The 16,809-nt window shown below is 41.1% G+C and overlaps 3 protein-coding genes across 3 annotated transcripts; 1 reads left to right on the top strand and 2 right to left on the bottom strand.

The window, feature by feature from the left end:
* Positions 1-613: 613 nt before the first annotated feature.
* bub1b (BUB1 mitotic checkpoint serine/threonine kinase B) lies at positions 614-4,416 on the bottom strand. Its single transcript, XM_022750901.1, has 9 exons — positions 4,339-4,416; positions 3,500-3,667; positions 3,325-3,384; positions 3,082-3,226; positions 2,788-2,984; positions 2,507-2,673; positions 2,179-2,372; positions 1,985-2,085; positions 614-1,627 (listed from the first exon to the last, which is right to left on the bottom strand). Exons 2-9 carry the CDS (start codon positions 3,640-3,642, stop codon positions 1,339-1,341), a joined length of 1,296 nt encoding a protein of 431 aa, XP_022606622.1. The 5' UTR covers positions 3,643-3,667; positions 4,339-4,416; the 3' UTR covers positions 614-1,338.
* Positions 4,417-4,543: 127 nt separating this feature from the next.
* zfyve19 (zinc finger FYVE-type containing 19) lies at positions 4,544-9,225 on the top strand. The gene is made up of 11 exons (XM_022750955.1): positions 4,544-4,731; positions 4,821-4,945; positions 5,038-5,091; positions 5,169-5,335; positions 5,442-5,584; positions 5,743-5,851; positions 6,054-6,272; positions 6,462-6,538; positions 6,745-6,846; positions 6,942-7,105; positions 7,335-9,225. Exons 1-11 carry the CDS (start codon positions 4,678-4,680, stop codon positions 7,411-7,413), a joined length of 1,293 nt encoding a protein of 430 aa, XP_022606676.1. The 5' UTR covers positions 4,544-4,677; the 3' UTR covers positions 7,414-9,225.
* Positions 8,002-15,968, bottom strand: LOC111225911 (protein phosphatase 1 regulatory subunit 14B-like). Its single transcript, XM_022750956.1, has 4 exons — positions 15,554-15,968; positions 10,023-10,103; positions 9,714-9,746; positions 8,002-9,566 (listed from the first exon to the last, which is right to left on the bottom strand). The coding sequence occupies exons 1-4, from the start codon at positions 15,731-15,733 to the stop codon at positions 9,498-9,500; spliced, it is 363 nt and encodes a 120-aa protein (XP_022606677.1). The 5' UTR covers positions 15,734-15,968; the 3' UTR covers positions 8,002-9,497.
* Between the last annotated feature and the right edge of the window lie 841 nt (positions 15,969-16,809).

Genomic DNA, 16,809 nt, shown 5'->3' with positions numbered 1-16,809 from the left:
ACTCTGCGATGAAGCACATCAGGATAGTGGCCTCCTGGGGAAAACCGCGGCCTGTTCTGCCCACAACTGCAAAGGGTGGATTTCACTTGCTAATGAGCCAAGCACCTATCTTCCAGCCATTCATCAAAGTCTGCCCTGTGAGCTGCCTGTGTGTGAAGTGGATCCCATCATCACAGTACATTAGGTTTACTCACACCACTTTAGTCAGCGAGCTTCTAGGTAACCTCTGCTGGACAATGATTAACATTTGGCCAGCTGAATGGAACATTTGTTCATAAAAGTCTTTTGCCTGCAAAGTGTAAAAAGTTCAAGAGTCGCCTGCAGTGAGAAAGTTCAATTAAGTAACTTCATTAGAATAAGCAGCAACGATAATGACATTTATGACTATTTAAATGCAGTTTACTTTCACTCTTGGCAACCAGCGTCGACTCTTTAAACTACAGCAACAGATTACACTCAGCACTAATTTGTTCTTGTGCCCCATTAGTAATCCAACCACCATTACCAGGAATACAATCCATGCTTTCCCTCGCATGCCCCCTGCTGACAGTGCATTAGTACAATCCCCCTGACTTGAAAAAAAATCACAATTCCACTAGTCATCAGGCAGACATTTAACAAGTTTATTGAACATCAATGACACATGGCAGGGACAGAAGGGACATTTTACTCAGACTGAGACATAAAGTACAGTTGAATCACCTCACTGAAGCCCTTTTTCGACTGGTGGAATTGAACAGAAAAATCTGCTCAATACAAAACAACCTAAAAAAGGCAGCACATACAAAAAGCACTGTTCGTAAGAACAATGCAGATGAGAAAAACTGATGAATCCACTGAAAGTGAAATTAGGAATAACTGTGAGTAGTATTTCTGCAGAAGAGATTTGAGCAGTGAGAAACAAATCTTTTAAGCATGTACAAGAGGAGGACACATAATAATATAATACATTTTAATAGCCCTATAAGTACTACTGTGAAGCTGGTATTGTTTGTTGAAATCGTGTGGATGTTTATTGTAACCTACTGTCAGTTCTGTTGCTGTAGTTTGTGGTGTTTTGTACTGGACTGCATTAGATTGTACAGAAGTTCCCATTATTTGGTCCTCCAATCAATCCAACAGAACTAAAATAGTGTCTCAGTTCAAATGGTTTCTAAAAATCTTTACCTTCTTTGTCTTTTTACCTTTCTGAGCAACTGGATCTGCATAAACAAAAATATTTACAACAGGATGACACACGATGCAAAACAGTAATTACATGATATTTGCAGAGAACATCTGGTCAAAAAGAAGGTGACAATCCATAAAAAAACAACAATCAAACTGTAGTTGGATGTATCAGTTCGCAGCACTGGCACTAGCTTGACCCATTTGACCTCTGACCTCTTGTGATTCCTGTGCCATTTTTTTGAAGTAGCGCTCAGCACGCAGTTCCTCAAAGCAGAATTCGGCAGCGCCGCTGAGCAGAAGCTCTTTACAGTACATGCTCTGCTCTTGTGGCCTTCCTGACTCTGCTTCCTTCTGTTGCAGATGATGCTCCTGTAGTCTCTTCAGAGGAGTTTCCTCTCTGCACGGCTTACGCGCCGATAAAACCGTGTTCACTGCCGGGTTGATCTTACATGGAGTCCTGAGGAATGGAAGAAATTAATTGCATGATCTATTAAAGGGGCCAAAACTAATGATAAATGTAACATGACCATGACTTAAATAGCGGTATAGATTTCTTTGTCTGTGCAACTTCCCTGAGAAATGTATTATTATATGAAACAGAAAATCAGCAAATCATAACTTAGATCGTAACAGGAGGTGCTTTACGTAAATATCAAAATTGTTGATTCATTCATTTCAGTGCCAGACATCAATTTCAGGAATATGTTGCTTCTTATCATCATCAACCTGAATGCATGATGTACATTTAATATCCAACGAATAAAAGCAATGAATCAAAACTGCAGATAAAAGGTAGATTCTTGTGGTCACTCACATTGTTGGAGGCTGGTCTGACTCCTCAACAAATGGTTGGAAGGTAGGTTTGGGAGGCGGTGGAGCCATAACAGTATGCCCAAATTTGGACTTCTGGGGTAACTATGATGCACAAAAAATAAGTGTTAAACTGACGGGCCTGGGTTATATTTTACATATTTAAATTACATTATGTAACACCTGCTTGTGTCATACCTTGACATCACACCATTTTTCTGGTCTCTGCTCATTCTCCTTTGCTCTAGAAGTGGGAGGAGCCATCCAAGGCTCCATTTTAGGCTCTGATGGACCAGCACTTTGAGTCTTGCTTTCATCAAAGATCACCAGCTGACTGTTGGAAGCATTACCGAGAACAGGGGCACCACGTGACTGTAGGCCTCCAGAAATACCTGTCCACAAAGCCATCAAACAATTACATTAAACATCTTTTCCAACAATAATGCTGTTGATTAAAAGAGCTGGAACATTTTAAAGTTTCAGCTGACTGTTTCACGACATGTGTAAATTACATGTGTGTGCTTACTTCTAATTGCAGGCCCAGTTCTGTTGACAGGAGCAATGGCTTTTTTCTTCCCTCTATGTTTGAGGTCAACCAAAGAAACTCTCTCAGATTGTTTGGGCTCATCATCACTATCCTCCTCCTCCTGCACATTCATCATCACCTGTCGGGCCACACGTGCCTGCAGAGCCCTATGAATAACAATACAGAAAACTGTGGTTATGATTATGTTGAAAACAGGGAAATAAAGCACTTTCCAAACGGAGATGTTTATTTATCTCAAACTGTTCTGCATTGATTCATACCTATGAAACTGCAGGAGCTTATCATGTGGCTCAGCACACTTCTTGAATCCCTCCTTGTAGACCAGGTCTGCTTTGCGACTGTTGCCTTGATTTTCATACTCCTCAGACCAAGCAATGTATAAGGATGCCTGTGTCACTCCTATTCCCTGCGCTTGCATGTACCTGTAAATGTCCAAGGGCTCTGGGCATGTCTCAGCCTATAGACACACAATGCACATGTATGGCAAAAGTTATTCCTGCTGTATGACTTTGTCAGAGCAGCAAAATTAGTCAGGGGTTAATTATTACACATACAAATTTGATCCAGAGGTCAACATAGCGAGGGTCGTTGTGATATTTCTTTTCCTCTGTGAATCTGGTTGCGACCCGTTCCAACAGAGTGTTGAGGTTGCTCTCCTTTCCTCCCTGAGGGATGGTTTGCTCTGTCCACTTTATATACCTGTGAAAGACAGATGCATGTAAGGATTTAATATAAAACCTCCCAGATTTAAGAGTAACACGTATGACTACACTTTACTGTTTACATATTTCAGTTACCGATCCCAAACATCAAGCGGATCATCTCCCTCGTACATTCGCAGTTCAGACTCAAAGGCCCTGGAGAAGCAAAAAACCACAAAACTCCATCATTATATGAAAACTGCTGGGAAAAACTGTTCAGCAGAAATTGCCAGCGCCAATCCAGCTGCAATGTATTAAAGCTCATCCATACTGTCTCTGTTGGTTGATGGCAGAGCTGAGCCCATCCTGTTGTTGACTAAGTGCTTGATGTAAGGCTGATATGTCTCTGCCCCGCCGCAGTGGCTGGATGTTTTCTTTGCTCAGCTCCCATTCCACATCTCCTCCTTCTGCCATTGTGGAAATTAAAACAACGAGATGCCTACACAGAGACACAAGTGTATCAGTCACTTTTTGATTTTTTTTTTAAGTCCCCTTAATTGTTTTAAAATCTCTTCCTGCATTGATGATCTCTTCATTGAATGTCATTTTCAAGAAGGCAAATTTCCACTATGAGTATAAGTATATTTAACTAGGTTTGTACCTCGTAATGCATTTTCATGTATAATATTTCCCCATATAAATATTGTCTACTATACACTTATTATAATAATAATCGTTGTTCATTATAATCATAATCATCATTCAGGGCTTAGTGCTTGAGTGTGCAAACTGGACAGAAAAGGAGTAATGCGAATCATAAACAGGAATATTACATGGATATTCTTGTTATATAACATGACAGGATATTAGTAAGAAGGTGTATTAACATAATATCTACACAGGAATGGAACAATTAAAATGCAAACTGGTAAAATGTTACGATCTTACACAACATAGCATGTAACACAGAAACAAAATAGTAGGCTACTTCTTGTAGCTAACGTCTGACAACAGTGACGATACTGAGGGCATGACGTGTGGGAGCTAGCACACCAACTAGCTAACATTTGCTTTCAATCGGTTTCGTCGATGTTCGCAGTATTAGCCAAAATAAACGGTCATATATAAAAAGAAAGAACTGTTCGTCTATAAAATTGCGCTTTTTCATACCGCTTACAAGCCTCCTTTGCCTTTTTCCAGATTATAGAACAAGTACAAAGCTGTAGCACGGATCGCTGTTGAACGGTCGGTTTTGTGTTTTGAACAACGACCGCGAGATAATTTGGAGAAAGCTGATTGGAGGAACCAGAAACAGGAAAACGTACATTGACGTCACGCCGCATCTTCCGGAATGGTTCCGGTTTTGATTTTAGCAACGCTGAAAGGTTGAAAACAGGCAGTTAGCTGCCAACTTATTTTTCGTTGACTCGATTTTCTCCAAATATTTACCCACAATAGCAGTACCGGTACAAGTATAATTGCCTGTCACATGACTCTACATGCGTCGGCATGGACAACCGTTGTTTTTGTTGTGCATCAAAGTTCAGCCTCTTCAAGAAGGAGGTAAGGTCTGGCTGACTCATAATAATCACGTAGGTATACGAACGAAAACGGATAGTAAATGTGTAATTTACGTTGCTATGTCCCCACAGCTGGGCTGTAAGAGCTGCGGCCGCTCCTTCTGCTCCAGCTGTTTGACTTTCAGTGCTGTGGTGCCTCGCTGTGGCACCACCCAACAACAGAAGGTGTGCAAACAGTGCCACGGCAATCTGACAAGGTAAAGGCCAAACCAGAAAAGAACAAAAAATTAAATGTGGTTATTGCATAAGCCTTAAGGCCTCTTACCTGTCTTTGTCTCTTCATTTTTAGTGGGGAGTCTCAAAGCAGTGCTGGAAGATGGTCCCCTCCAGAAAATTACAAAAAGTGAGTATATGATCAAATTTGAAAAACAACACTTTGTCAACACAACAGTTTCATGATTGTTCATGTTTCTTTCATAGACGAGTCGCTGCACTTGAGGCCAAACAGCAGGGACAGTCGACACAGCCTCTTGCACATGGAGGATGTAGAAATAGCAAAGGAGGCCATCTACCTGCCAAAGGCCTGAGCAAAGAAGATCAGGCTATTGCTGAAAGACTTCAAAAGCTCAAAGAGGATACTACACCCAGTAATGGAATTTTTAGCACCTACTACTTCGATTTAATCTGATAACTATAGTAATAACATCTTTTCTCTTGACAAAAGTCACTTTAAGCTTTTTACCTCTTCTTCAGAGTCTATCCCCTCTGAGAGAGATCTTGAGTCTCGCCTCGCTGCTCTGAAAGCTCCAAGCCGGCCAGTGCCTTCTGCAGAGGAGATGGAGGACCGTCTGGCAGCTCTGCGGGGTCTGCCTCCACAATCTCAAGCTCCTCCAGCTGTGAGCTAAGCCCCATCCTACTTGTTTGTAACTCCTCAGGCCTTACACTACAGCCCCGTGACAGCATAAAATATTTGACGTTATTAAAAGGAAATGCATGGTAAATAGTTTGCTATAACTGCTTACCAGCATATGTACTTGTGTGTTCATCTGTACAGGTGCACAAGCCTCCAGATAACAGGACTCAGACTGAACAAGCCAATGATCTGCTTAATCAGATGACAGAGGAAGTTGCCATTGATGAGCAACAATCAAATCCTGAATGCAGTAAGATCGTACTCCTCTCACTGTTTTCACTCATATTCAATTGATAATTCATGATGTGCGATTATACAATGACCACAGCACTGTGTAACAATCTTGCAGATTATATCAGATTATATCACTGTAATCAGGCAACAAAATCTCACCTCATCCAGCTACTATGTGGGTCTCCCAGATATGTTCAAACCTATTATTCTCCCTGCAGGTGCCAATGGCCGTATGAACGATCTTAACAAGGGGGAGGGGGGAATACTGGATGAGAATTTGGAGGAGAATCAGGATGCGGTCAAGCAGCTAGAGGTTGAGAAGGCCCGTCTGCTCGACGAGGCCATGGAGGAGCTGAGGAAGGAGCGGCATTCCCAGGATCAGATCCTCCACATGGCCAAGAGGATGGCCCAGCTGAAGGGGCAGGACCCAGACAAAGGTAGATAACATGTATTACTGACATACCACTGTCTTTACCATATCTGTTATCTATGGTTTTACACCACAATATCAGATATACAGTATACGATACGATAGTAATCATTGTGGCCAAGAGAGAAGTGTGGATGTGCTAGTGTATCAGAAACCTGTCACTGTTTATTCTTTTTTTTTTTCATATCACTTCTAGTTACTATGGAGGACTTCCAGCACCCTGACAGTGATGAGGAGACTGAGGAGGAAGCAGTGAGGAGAGTGTTGAAACAGGTGTGGAGCTTAAGGCAAATTAAACTTTATATTGTGATATAGATGGTAATGACACATATCACACCCATGGTATGGAGAGCTAACTCAGACCAGTCTGGGCGGCCACAAGGGGCTGCTATTTTGCCATTTTAATTATTTGTAATGTGAACTACAGACATGCTCTGAAATTCTTATTTTTCTGTTTGTTTGTTTGTTTTCTTGTCCAGCTCTCAGAAGAAGCTGCGCTGGATGAGGCCAGTGGCTACAACATACCTTTAGAACAGAGTGGACCAAGGAACACAGAAAAGAAAAAAACTTCAAAGAAACCGGTACTAAACAACAGCCAAAATACAAAATTCATACATTTTTCTAGCTGTTAAAGAGAATAACGTTTTATCCCTTGATGTTCTGATGTGTTTTAAAGACACAGGCTCCAGCTCCCAGGAGTAGGATTTCACCAGCTGCTGTAGCACATCAGCCATCAGACAGTGATGAAGATGAACTTCCATGGTGCTGCATCTGTAACCAAGACGCCACGCTTCGCTGTCACACCTGTGATGGAGACCTTTACTGCAACCGCTGCTTCAGGTAGTCCAACATACGCTCATTATAATAAGCACTACAAGAATTCTAGTTTCCCCACTCAGCTTTGCATGGGAATCTTAAGTCTGATGCCAAAGAAAAAGATGCCTGTGATTTGGAATGTATACCATGACCCAGATACATTGTGGGCAGGCTGCTGCCATACTGTTCAGCAGCATGAATATAAAGTATTTAGTGTGATGAATTATCAATCCACACTCCATTATCTCCCCAGGGAAGGCCATGATAAATATGACAGGATGGAGCATCGCACCACCAACTACACTGCACCAAAGAAGAAGAGGAAGACATGATAGTTAGATTGTGCTGTAGGTGTTTGCCTTATCAGGCTCATGTCAGTCATCACCCTTAGACTTGTGCTTTAGCCTTAAGTGACCTCTTATTGTCTAAAAAACTGTGTCTCAGAGTTTTAAACACCACCTATTATCTAAAGCAATCCAGAACTCCTCATTTAACCTCTAACTTATCGTATCCAATCTGTCCAAAGTGGATATAAATATGTGTCTATGTAGACCTCAGGAGGAGCAGCATCTGCTTTCTATAATTGCAAACACTGATTTAGATGAACAGAATAATCAATTAAACAATAGGTAAGCAAAGCATAGACATAGACTTTAATGCAAATGCAATACAGTGTATATATAATGAGTGGAACATAGCTTTTATTTTTTCTGTAATGTATGAAAATAGAGGTAAGTGAATCTTGCAGAGGCTGCTAGACAGGTTGTATTTTAGCAAAACTGTACCGCTACACACAGAAAAGTTTTAAGCTGTCCAATTCAGTAAGAAGCTTGAAGTTTTTTCTTCTGTCACCTGTCCTACTTCCTAAAGGCAACAAAGGCTCATCTTAGACTCACATTGCACTTGTCACCATTGGATTGTTTTTTTTTTTTTTTTTGAATTGACAACACATACAGAAAGCAGACACATCATGAGCTCATCTGCAGTGATGCACAGTCCCAGACTACTGTCAGCTCTGGACCGAAGAAGCATAGAGGAGTCAGTATAAAAGGATTAGTGAGGGCTTTGTTTCTTTTGGCAGGCACTGCAGTCACTCTTGTAATCTATGTTTGGCTGCGAATCTGACATGAGCATTGCCTTTCTTGTCCTTGTGTGTAATTTAATTATAAAGGAAGAAAAAGTGTAGGGCGCTACATCAAGTCTTTTAAGAATGCAGCTTATTTTTTAGTTGTATTTTCAACACTAAAGCCTTTCTTTTTTTTAAAGTTATCATTACTTGACAAAAATGTCTCAGTCTGACAGGCCTTGTTAGAAGTGTAGTGTTACAGTATGGATGGCCTCTGTGTTAGAGAATCAGGAGTGGAAGTGGGGCGAACCAAGCAAATTACTATAATGGAGCCCTCAGCCAAAAGACCCTCTGTGTATGACAGAGAGATGGCCAGAGTGCAGTTTCATCAGTGTGCATTACTGTCTAGCTAACTGAGGAGAAACCATAATTACACTCTCCTCCGGGGGCTTGCTCCATTAACGGTTGTATGGAGGCAGTTGCTGTGTTTGCCTTTTCTGGCCATGTCATACACGCACAACAGACAGGAAATGGATGAGGATAATGGATGCATACTTAATGGACTTTTCTGCTGCTGATTTCACTGTGTTTACTCCTAGACTTGACATGTCAACGTCTCCTTTGTTTCCATCACTCTGTTGAAAAATTCATGGTAGAAGAAAATAGAACCATGTATTCTGGGAATGATATGCTGACAGCTGTGCTACAGTAAAGTCTGTAGACTGTAGGATGTTATCAGACTTTAAAAACAAATGTTTTAGAGCAGTAATAAAGGTCAGTTGTGGTAACAGCATATCTTAGTTGGTACTATAAACTGCTGGGTATTATGGACATTACACTCAATATTTATTTGTATTTGTGGAATTAATCATTTCTGATGATATCTGTTGGTCAGTCACTTGGTTGACTTTGCTTGTGAAATCACATTTAACCCTTTTCGATAATTCATCAACAGCCTTGTCTTGAAAATGTTCAATTTTATTTTGACATACAACACTGTTATATCAGAACAAAAATATTTATGTACATAAATAGGCAACTGAAAATGTACAGTCTTACACAAAAAAAAAAAAAAACAGTCCGTCTGAGTAATAGTCAATACAGATTTATCTCATGTGCAGTATTGGTATGTTTATGGGAAACAAAATGTTATAGCAGTCCATAAATTAAAGCGAAATAATAATAATAAAAAAAATTCCATTCAAAACCCAACTGCTCTGGTGTTAGACTGATACTGACCCAGGAAGAGAGTCCCACTGACATGTGAACCGCACATACCGGCATCCTAACAGTTAACTGGTGGGAAGATAAGAGGCTCCACATTGTCTCAATTCTTTATTTGACCTATAATTATTTCTTCAAGGGACCTGACATTTTGCGTAGACCCTTTATCCTGTAGAGCAGCCCGTTGATAAAATCCTGTGGGGAAGATGAAGAAAATAGATTTTCTTTTTTTAACAGTAACAGTAAACAATCTTTTTTTTCTGTTGAATATTGAAGTCTTTTTTATGCTAGCGTGTAATTATTTATAAGTAATGGGATTTTTTAATTTTTTTATTGTCTCACCTCTTTTGGCTTCCCACATTCCTGCAACAGCTCCTAACAAAGGAAACAAACAGAAACAGGCTCATTTACAACACTGGACATTGCTTTTTCACTGCAAACATTGCAACATCAGATTCCAGCAAGGGTCAAGTGCTTGTTAAATTATTACCCCACATAGCAAACAGTCAGGTATGTACCCAGGTGTTAAAATGTATAACTTCTCTGGCTGGACTCCTGGGCCTCAGGTGGTCCCTTGTTTGCAGACTTGCAGTTTTGGAGACTAGTTCCATTATATAAAAAATGAGTAGAAGTTGAATTGTACAATCTTACGTGCAGTCGGGTTCTCTGCCCTTCATCCGACAGCTCCAGGAGCTCGTCTATGTCAATCTCTAACTCTGGAATCTCTTCCTCCTGTAAGAGCAGAGAGAAATAAGAGTTAGAGAAAATATTCCTTTTTTACTATATTGTTCACGGTTGTGCTTCTGCATAGCTCTTGCAAACGCTGTATAATGTGGGCTTCTTGCCGTCCTTCCACTCACAGTGGTAAGACTGTCCACACCAGTGAGCAGAGTCATTCAGAAGGAAAAGACAGAGCGAAAGATGTGATCCAGAATGTGATGCAACATGGCAAGGATTTAACTGCAATACAGTGGTATATAAACTGTTGGATTGTAAAGTTTTAAAGTGACAAGTCTACATACTTTTATCACCTGTGTTAGCAGTGTTGGCTATGTTGTAGAAGTAAGGATAAGTACTGTTTTCCTTCCTGAGTAATTACTCATAACAATGATGTGATTGATGATGTGCTGTGCATGAGAGAAGCTAAAGAGCACTGAGGCATGAAGGCAAAAGGGCTCCAGGAGGCCATACTTGCCACATGGCACCATCAGATTTCATGGATGGTTTACCCTGCTGGCATTTAGCTCAGATATTACTGAGGGCGTATTTCCACTTTACATTTTTTCTAAAGAATATATTAATCTCGGATTGGTTGTGCCACGTTGGAAATTAAGATATAAACCCACGAGCAGCATTCACTTTAATATAGTGAACTGTGTAATATAGAGTACCGTGTGTTTTCCAGAAGATTATGTAACCTCGAGTTGAGATTGTAAAAAAAAAAAACAAAAAACAAAGGAGGGCACAGAGTTTCAAGTTATAAAAAGCAAATATTGCAAAGTAATCAGTTCATATCGCAAGCTCTTATCCGCACCTTTCAACTACATTTTCAGAGGGAATGAGGAGTGCTCACTGGAGGGATACTGAACGCTTAGATATCTGGAGTCAGCAGGTATAGACTCATATTTGACAAGTGGGGCCTCTTTTTAAGAGGAATATTTTCCGGTTGGGGAGTTTTCATGGCTGGTGAGGATGGGGCTCGCACAGCTTTCTGGATGAGGAGAGAGCTAATCAATGTGGAAGTGCTGAGTGGCGGAATAGATGGGCCCACCTTCAGAGTCCCCTGTGCCCTCTCTAACTGATACATGCTGCCAGTTTGGACCCCATGTGATTGTGCTGATGTCTGCAGGATGCATGCAGGGCTGAACTTGTTTTATTTATTTATTTACTTATTTATTTGGTCATGCTGTACATTTCTTTGTTGTGTGGGCTTTGCCTTACTAGCTCTAATGTGTTAGGTTGTGAATGGTTCTTGACTGACCAGGCACTTCTAGGAGTTTTGTGTTCATGATCTAGTGCAGAATCTTTTAAATCTATCTTTCTTTCTGAACATGCAGCTTTATCTTGCCATTTATAGTTCTCTGCAAAAATAGGTCATGAATTCAAGTGGTTATTTTTAAAACTTTACGGTCAGTTTTGTTTAGTGGGTGTAGTCTCTTTCCCTTCTTGGCACTCCATTGTAAATATTTATAACTCATGTAAATGTAAATAACTGCTCACATTTGCTGTGATAGGATTGTTGTGATGTTCCCTTAGCTTTGGCTGATGTTAAGAGTTATGATTATTTATTTATCCTGCGTTAATTGTACAGCACTCTATGTCCAGTAAGTAAAGACTAAATGTGACAATGAAACCTACCACTACATGAACTGTGAGAATAAAATAACTGGATAGACTCCTTAATTTGTACTGCTCTTAAACCTTCTCCGCCTGCCCTGTGACTGCAGGACCACGCAGAGCACCACTGAATATCAATGAGAGACATTTTCACTGAGCTGAGGCGAACATGTGCATTCATCATGAAGAAATGCGATACGACCCTTCAAGTGACTTTTCAGTATTTCATATTGAACGCGGTCACAGTTTTCAGCTTGTTGAGAGTTACCTTCATTGTCAGAGGAAAACAGCATTTTAATGAGGCCTCTGGGCAGAAATGTCTCAGCAGCACTTTTTGAAGTTAAAAGCAACAGACTGAAGCTAAAATGAACGTTGGCACTAATATTGCAATTCATGAATATCAAAGCGGTTCTCAGAGGATTTCGGGTTCAGACAGCAGCACAGATGCAGTCTAAATAAGAAGCTGAATTTTGTCGAGATGAGATGACCTCCACTGGAATTTATAATTCAGAATCAGAAATGTTTCATCATCGTCGTGAGGTGACCTGATTTTTTCTGTCAGGACTTCTGACTTAAAAAAAAAAAAAAAAAAAAAATGTTTATTCCTTTTTTTTCTTAGTATTTAGTTTGATTTGATTATGTTTTCAGACAAACACTTACTTTGTTTAGGGTAGTGCTATAAAAATAAAGTTAACTGCCCTAAGGACGATGGAACTGATCGGTCAGTCAGCCCATGCAATGCTTGTTGTGAAATTGAGTATTGATACTCATGCCCCCCAGTGAATGATTTCTAATGATTTTGGTGACCCCCGACCCGTCGTCTAGGGCAACCCTCAGGCCAAAATTTTCCCTTGACCTTTGCAAAGCATATTGAAAGCCAGACTTTCCTTGAAATTAAAGGTGGATATTCGTGGAGCCTAAGGACGTGTCCCCCGTCAAGGACAAAGTTTCCACTTGTACAAAAGTCTATTGGGCAGGTTACCAAGATATTTATTCGGTGCATTTAAGCTACTCAGAAGATGAACCAAACTGATTGTGGAGTTCCACTGACCTTTTCTCTATCACCGCTGTCACGCCAAAATTAACATTTGGCATATTTTAAATTATGATGTACAGATCTACCCATTTGGGTCATAACATGACTTTTCCTCTTGGGCAACTCTACAGTGAACAACACCAAAGCTCTGCACCAAACCATCAGCTCTGTGACCCACTCCTTGTGTTTGCTATTATAATGTAAGGGAAACCATGCCCAGGAAGTCTAGCTGTTTCAACAAGATGCCAGTTCTGTGTTGAACTTATCAGACCCTTCCTTTTTCCTGTCAGAGGCACAAGCTGCCCACAGATCAAAATATATATCAGCGTTACCCTGTGAGTCGTGGCAAAGTTTAAAGAGGCTAAAAAAATGATCATTACATAATAATAAATGATAATTAAAACGTATGAAATAATGCAATGGTTGCTCTGTGCTTGCAATGGGTCCAAAACAAATTTATGGTGTAAATTAATTTTTAAGGATTTTAATAAAACAGACCCCAAAAAAAAAAAAAAACCTAATAGATGAGTGACAGACAGGGAAAACACTGATTTGGGCTCTGGGTTACCCTAAATGTGGGATCTTCAAGTATATTGAGAACTGTTTTTCCACCTTTTTTAAAAAAAAATTAAGAAAAATTGACCATTTCTCAAAAGGTGTGAAGTTTGCAAAGAGGGCGGTGATTCCAGACCGAGGCAGCACTTGTATGAATTAGAGATGCGGCTAAATAATTCAGGTGGTGACACAGGGGACTGACGGTAAATGCTTCCACGCGGAAGAGTCAGAGAACCAACAGAGTATACTTCCCCTGAGCCTATGCAAAATTCATCACACTGGCCTGTGCACGTGGACAAGTCATGCCTAACTCCACACAAGTGACTAATGCAAATATCAAGTCTATCCCAACTGGAAAGCTAAGACCTCGTTTTCAATATGGCAAGGATGTGGATTATCTTTCATCACCTTATCAATTGTACCGAGACCCCATCCTTCAGTGAGCTGGGGGAACGTGCACATTCACTATCTGCATTGTACATGTGCTGCACATTAATACTTATGTTATATTATGTTAGAAGCAGAACATGAAAGGCTGCAAACGGGAAATAATTGTATGTTTCTGGGACGAGATCAAAAGAGTAGACGGGGAAAGACTTCTAATCTGTTTTTGTTATCCGCATGTCCTGGTTTCCACTAATGTGATTTATTCCACCCTCTGCCTCACAAGCATATTACCATATATTACCACAGGGAAGAAGGCTTGGGGTGTAAATGGAATAAAGCTCATAAAATAAGCATTGTGATCAGTTAAAACTCTTGCACAACATTAGAAATCCCTAGCACTCAGCTGAGACAAAGTGTTTTGAATTAAACAAGCCTGACTGTCTACTGGTCCAGATACAGATTTAAAAAGAAGAAGATAACTGGAGATACTAGTTATCTATCACTACATTTGCTCCAGAGATCTCCCATGTCAGCTAGTCAGTCAGATGGATATGCATGCATCTTCATGTTCTGCGGCATCAGTATACTGATGTATTCAAAGGGCTCCTTGGGAGTGAAAGTGGATGCCAGACAGAGAGGTGGCTGCAGGGCATCTACAGCCAGGCCCTGTCTCTGTGTGGTTCGAGAATTAAATGAGAAACACTTTGTCTCTGCCTTTCGGAGGCGGTGTTGTTGTCATCTGATCTGCGTCGTCATTAGGAAGCCCGTGCTCCTTAACAGGCGCCCCTTATTCCACTGTGTGCCATGCCGCCTCATGTGGGCGACGAGACATCTGTTGCCATGGTTTCCCCTCAGAGAATGCCAAGTGAATCAATATGGAGCCTTTGACATAACTGGATTGTATCCCAACACACAGGAGTGGAGTTGTGGAGGTTGTGTTGCTGTGCATGAGCTGACTCATGTCTCGCTGTACTCCCTCGCACACAACCATCTATGCAATGAGGCCATTAATTAAGCGCACTATAGAAATAATGAGTGCACATTTCCATGCCAAAGCTCTTATTTTTATAAATGCACTTTAATAATATAAAGTTTTCTGCATGTTTATTCAAACTACATGCTTCTCTAAGGTCAAATTGTGTGACACAGTATCTAAGTATGTAGTTTCAGTCATGCATAGTAATTGAGTGACAAGAATGTGTCTGCAGAGAGACAGGATACATACCGACAATAAAACAATGACAAAATGTCCTGGATGCCACCATAACAGCTGAACATAAAAACTGCAGCACATAAAGTGCATTTAAACCTAAAAATGTCTTTCAGTTTTATTACTTACTTACCTTATCTGCCACTTTATTACTTCATCACACAGTTACAGGGATATTGTGCTTGTGCTCTCACTTTTTTCCCTCCTCAATATTACTCTCTCTCCTGGTTTTACTGATCCTAGAATCCTAGCTATTCAACTTCACACTGTGTAAATCCATCATCTGAATGCCTAAATGTGGCCCTATGTTTAAAGCCGTGCAGGTGTTGCGTTGTCAGGCTTGCAACATGCTTTCAAATAATCATATCTTGGCAAAATGATCTTATTAGTATGGTGGAATACCACACAGCTGATACTGCAGTCAGGTTGAAGACACATGACGGCTTGTGTGCCAAAAACTGCAGCCATTAAGCACAGCTACTTGCCTCCCACCCACTCCTCTATTAGGTCGCTGTAATCTCTCATGCATGATGTATTGCCCACCAAAGGCGCTTATGAGCAGTTCCAGTGCCTCTCTTGCACCCTTCCTTCACCTCCTCAGGCACCCAACACAGTGTACGTCTGAGTGTGTGGCTGTGTGAGCCAGCCCTTCCCTACCTCACAGTCAAACAGCAGGTGCAGCTGTCCGTCGATCCACTCCTCGATATCCAGCCTCCTCTGCAGGTCCTTGCGGTTGTATTTGACTGTCAGCTTGCCCAACTTGCGGTGTGCAGGCTCTTCTGTTTTGTTCGTTGCCTGGAACATCACCCTGGACTGGGTGCTTGGCTCTGACGCCATGGCTGCCACGGCCTCAGGAGAACCGTGGAAACACACTGAGCTGTATCTCACTCACACACACACACACACACACACACACACGCACGCACACACACACACACACCTTCAGGCTCTGAAACGTTTGTCTTGTACACCGGCTCCCCTACTCTGTCTCTAGTGAACTGCTGTTCCCATGCGTGTCTCCTCTTATCTTGCCGAGTGTTTCGTATTCTCCCTCTCTATAATGCTGGCTCTGGTTCTCTGCCTGTCCTCGTCCTCGCTCTCTCCCTCTCTCTCTCTCTCCAAAGCTCACTGTCTTGCTCTCCTTCCCTCCTCCTCTTGAAACACCCACTGGCTGCACTATCAGGAGGATGGTAATGAGATATGCCTTTGTGTGTGTATGTGTACAAGTTTGTGCATGCATTTGTGTGTGCGTGCGTGCGTGTGTGTGTGTGTGTGTGAGGGTGTGTGCTCTCCTATTCATGCACATGCACCTTTTAGGGTGTGTGTTTGCTTTTTGCTCTCTTCCTCTGTGTTATAGGAGGTGGGAGAGCGTAGGTCAATTACAGCAATAAAAAGTGGAAAAAGGGTGCAAGGGCAACCACTGCAATCAAGTTAGGATTATTACTCTGGCAGAAAATATGCCAACATGTCCTTCTGATATCAAAACATATATAAATACATGTGTATTTTTCTTCTTATATCTCCACTCATGTGGTCTGAAGACATAGCTATCATCTGTATACCAACACAGCAGCCATATTTTTATATTATTATTTACTCAGTAAGAGTATCTCAAGTATTTATCTGCTCAAAGTCAAAAGGGTTTGACATGCTATGGGCTCTTGTGTTCACAAACACGTCCAACAATAGCTGGGTCCCCCTGACAGGTGAGCCAGGGTTCCTCTAGTGTGATAGCTGCCCCGTCCTTTATAACAGGCATTATCAGGTGTACGTTTAATAAGCCTTGAAGTCAAATTGGCATCCTCAGTTACGCACCCATACATAATGGATGAATAGGAGAGCACTGTTTATGGCTGTTTAGAAGTCAAATGTCAAATAAAAGTCTTGAAAACCATCAATGTTTGCAAAGTCAA

Source organism: Seriola dumerili, unplaced genomic scaffold (assembly GCF_002260705.1).
Source record: "Seriola dumerili isolate Sdu_G_001 unplaced genomic scaffold, Sdu_1.0 BDQW01000149.1, whole genome shotgun sequence".
Taxonomy (NCBI): Eukaryota; Metazoa; Chordata; class Actinopteri; order Carangiformes; family Carangidae; genus Seriola; species Seriola dumerili.
Note: the sequence above shows the minus strand (reverse complement) of the source record. Positions and strands in the feature narration are given on the sequence as shown.

Coding starts and splice junctions, on each gene's coding strand:
- bub1b (XM_022750901.1), bottom strand. CDS start 3,642: ATGGCAGAAGGAGGAGATGTGGAATGGGAGCTGAGCAAAGAAAACATC. Junction 2,985..3,081: donor TTGACCTCTGGATCAAATTT/GTATGTGTAATA, acceptor GTGTGTCTATAG/GCTGAGACATGCCCAGAGCC. Junction 2,373..2,506: donor AACTGGGCCTGCAATTAGAA/GTAAGCACACAC, acceptor CTTTGTGGACAG/GTATTTCTGGAGGCCTACAG.
- zfyve19 (XM_022750955.1), top strand. CDS start 4,678: ATGGACAACCGTTGTTTTTGTTGTGCATCAAAGTTCAGCCTCTTCAAG. Junction 5,092..5,168: donor CCTCCAGAAAATTACAAAAA/GTGAGTATATGA, acceptor TTTCTTTCATAG/ACGAGTCGCTGCACTTGAGG. Junction 5,852..6,053: donor ACAATCAAATCCTGAATGCA/GTAAGATCGTAC, acceptor TTCTCCCTGCAG/GTGCCAATGGCCGTATGAAC.
- LOC111225911 (XM_022750956.1), bottom strand. CDS start 15,733: ATGGCGTCAGAGCCAAGCACCCAGTCCAGGGTGATGTTCCAGGCAACG. Junction 10,104..15,553: donor ACCTGCTGTTTGACTGTGAG/GTAGGGAAGGGC, acceptor CTGCTCTTACAG/GAGGAAGAGATTCCAGAGTT. Junction 9,567..9,713: donor AATGTGGGAAGCCAAAAGAG/GTGAGACAATAA, acceptor TCTTCCCCACAG/GATTTTATCAACGGGCTGCT.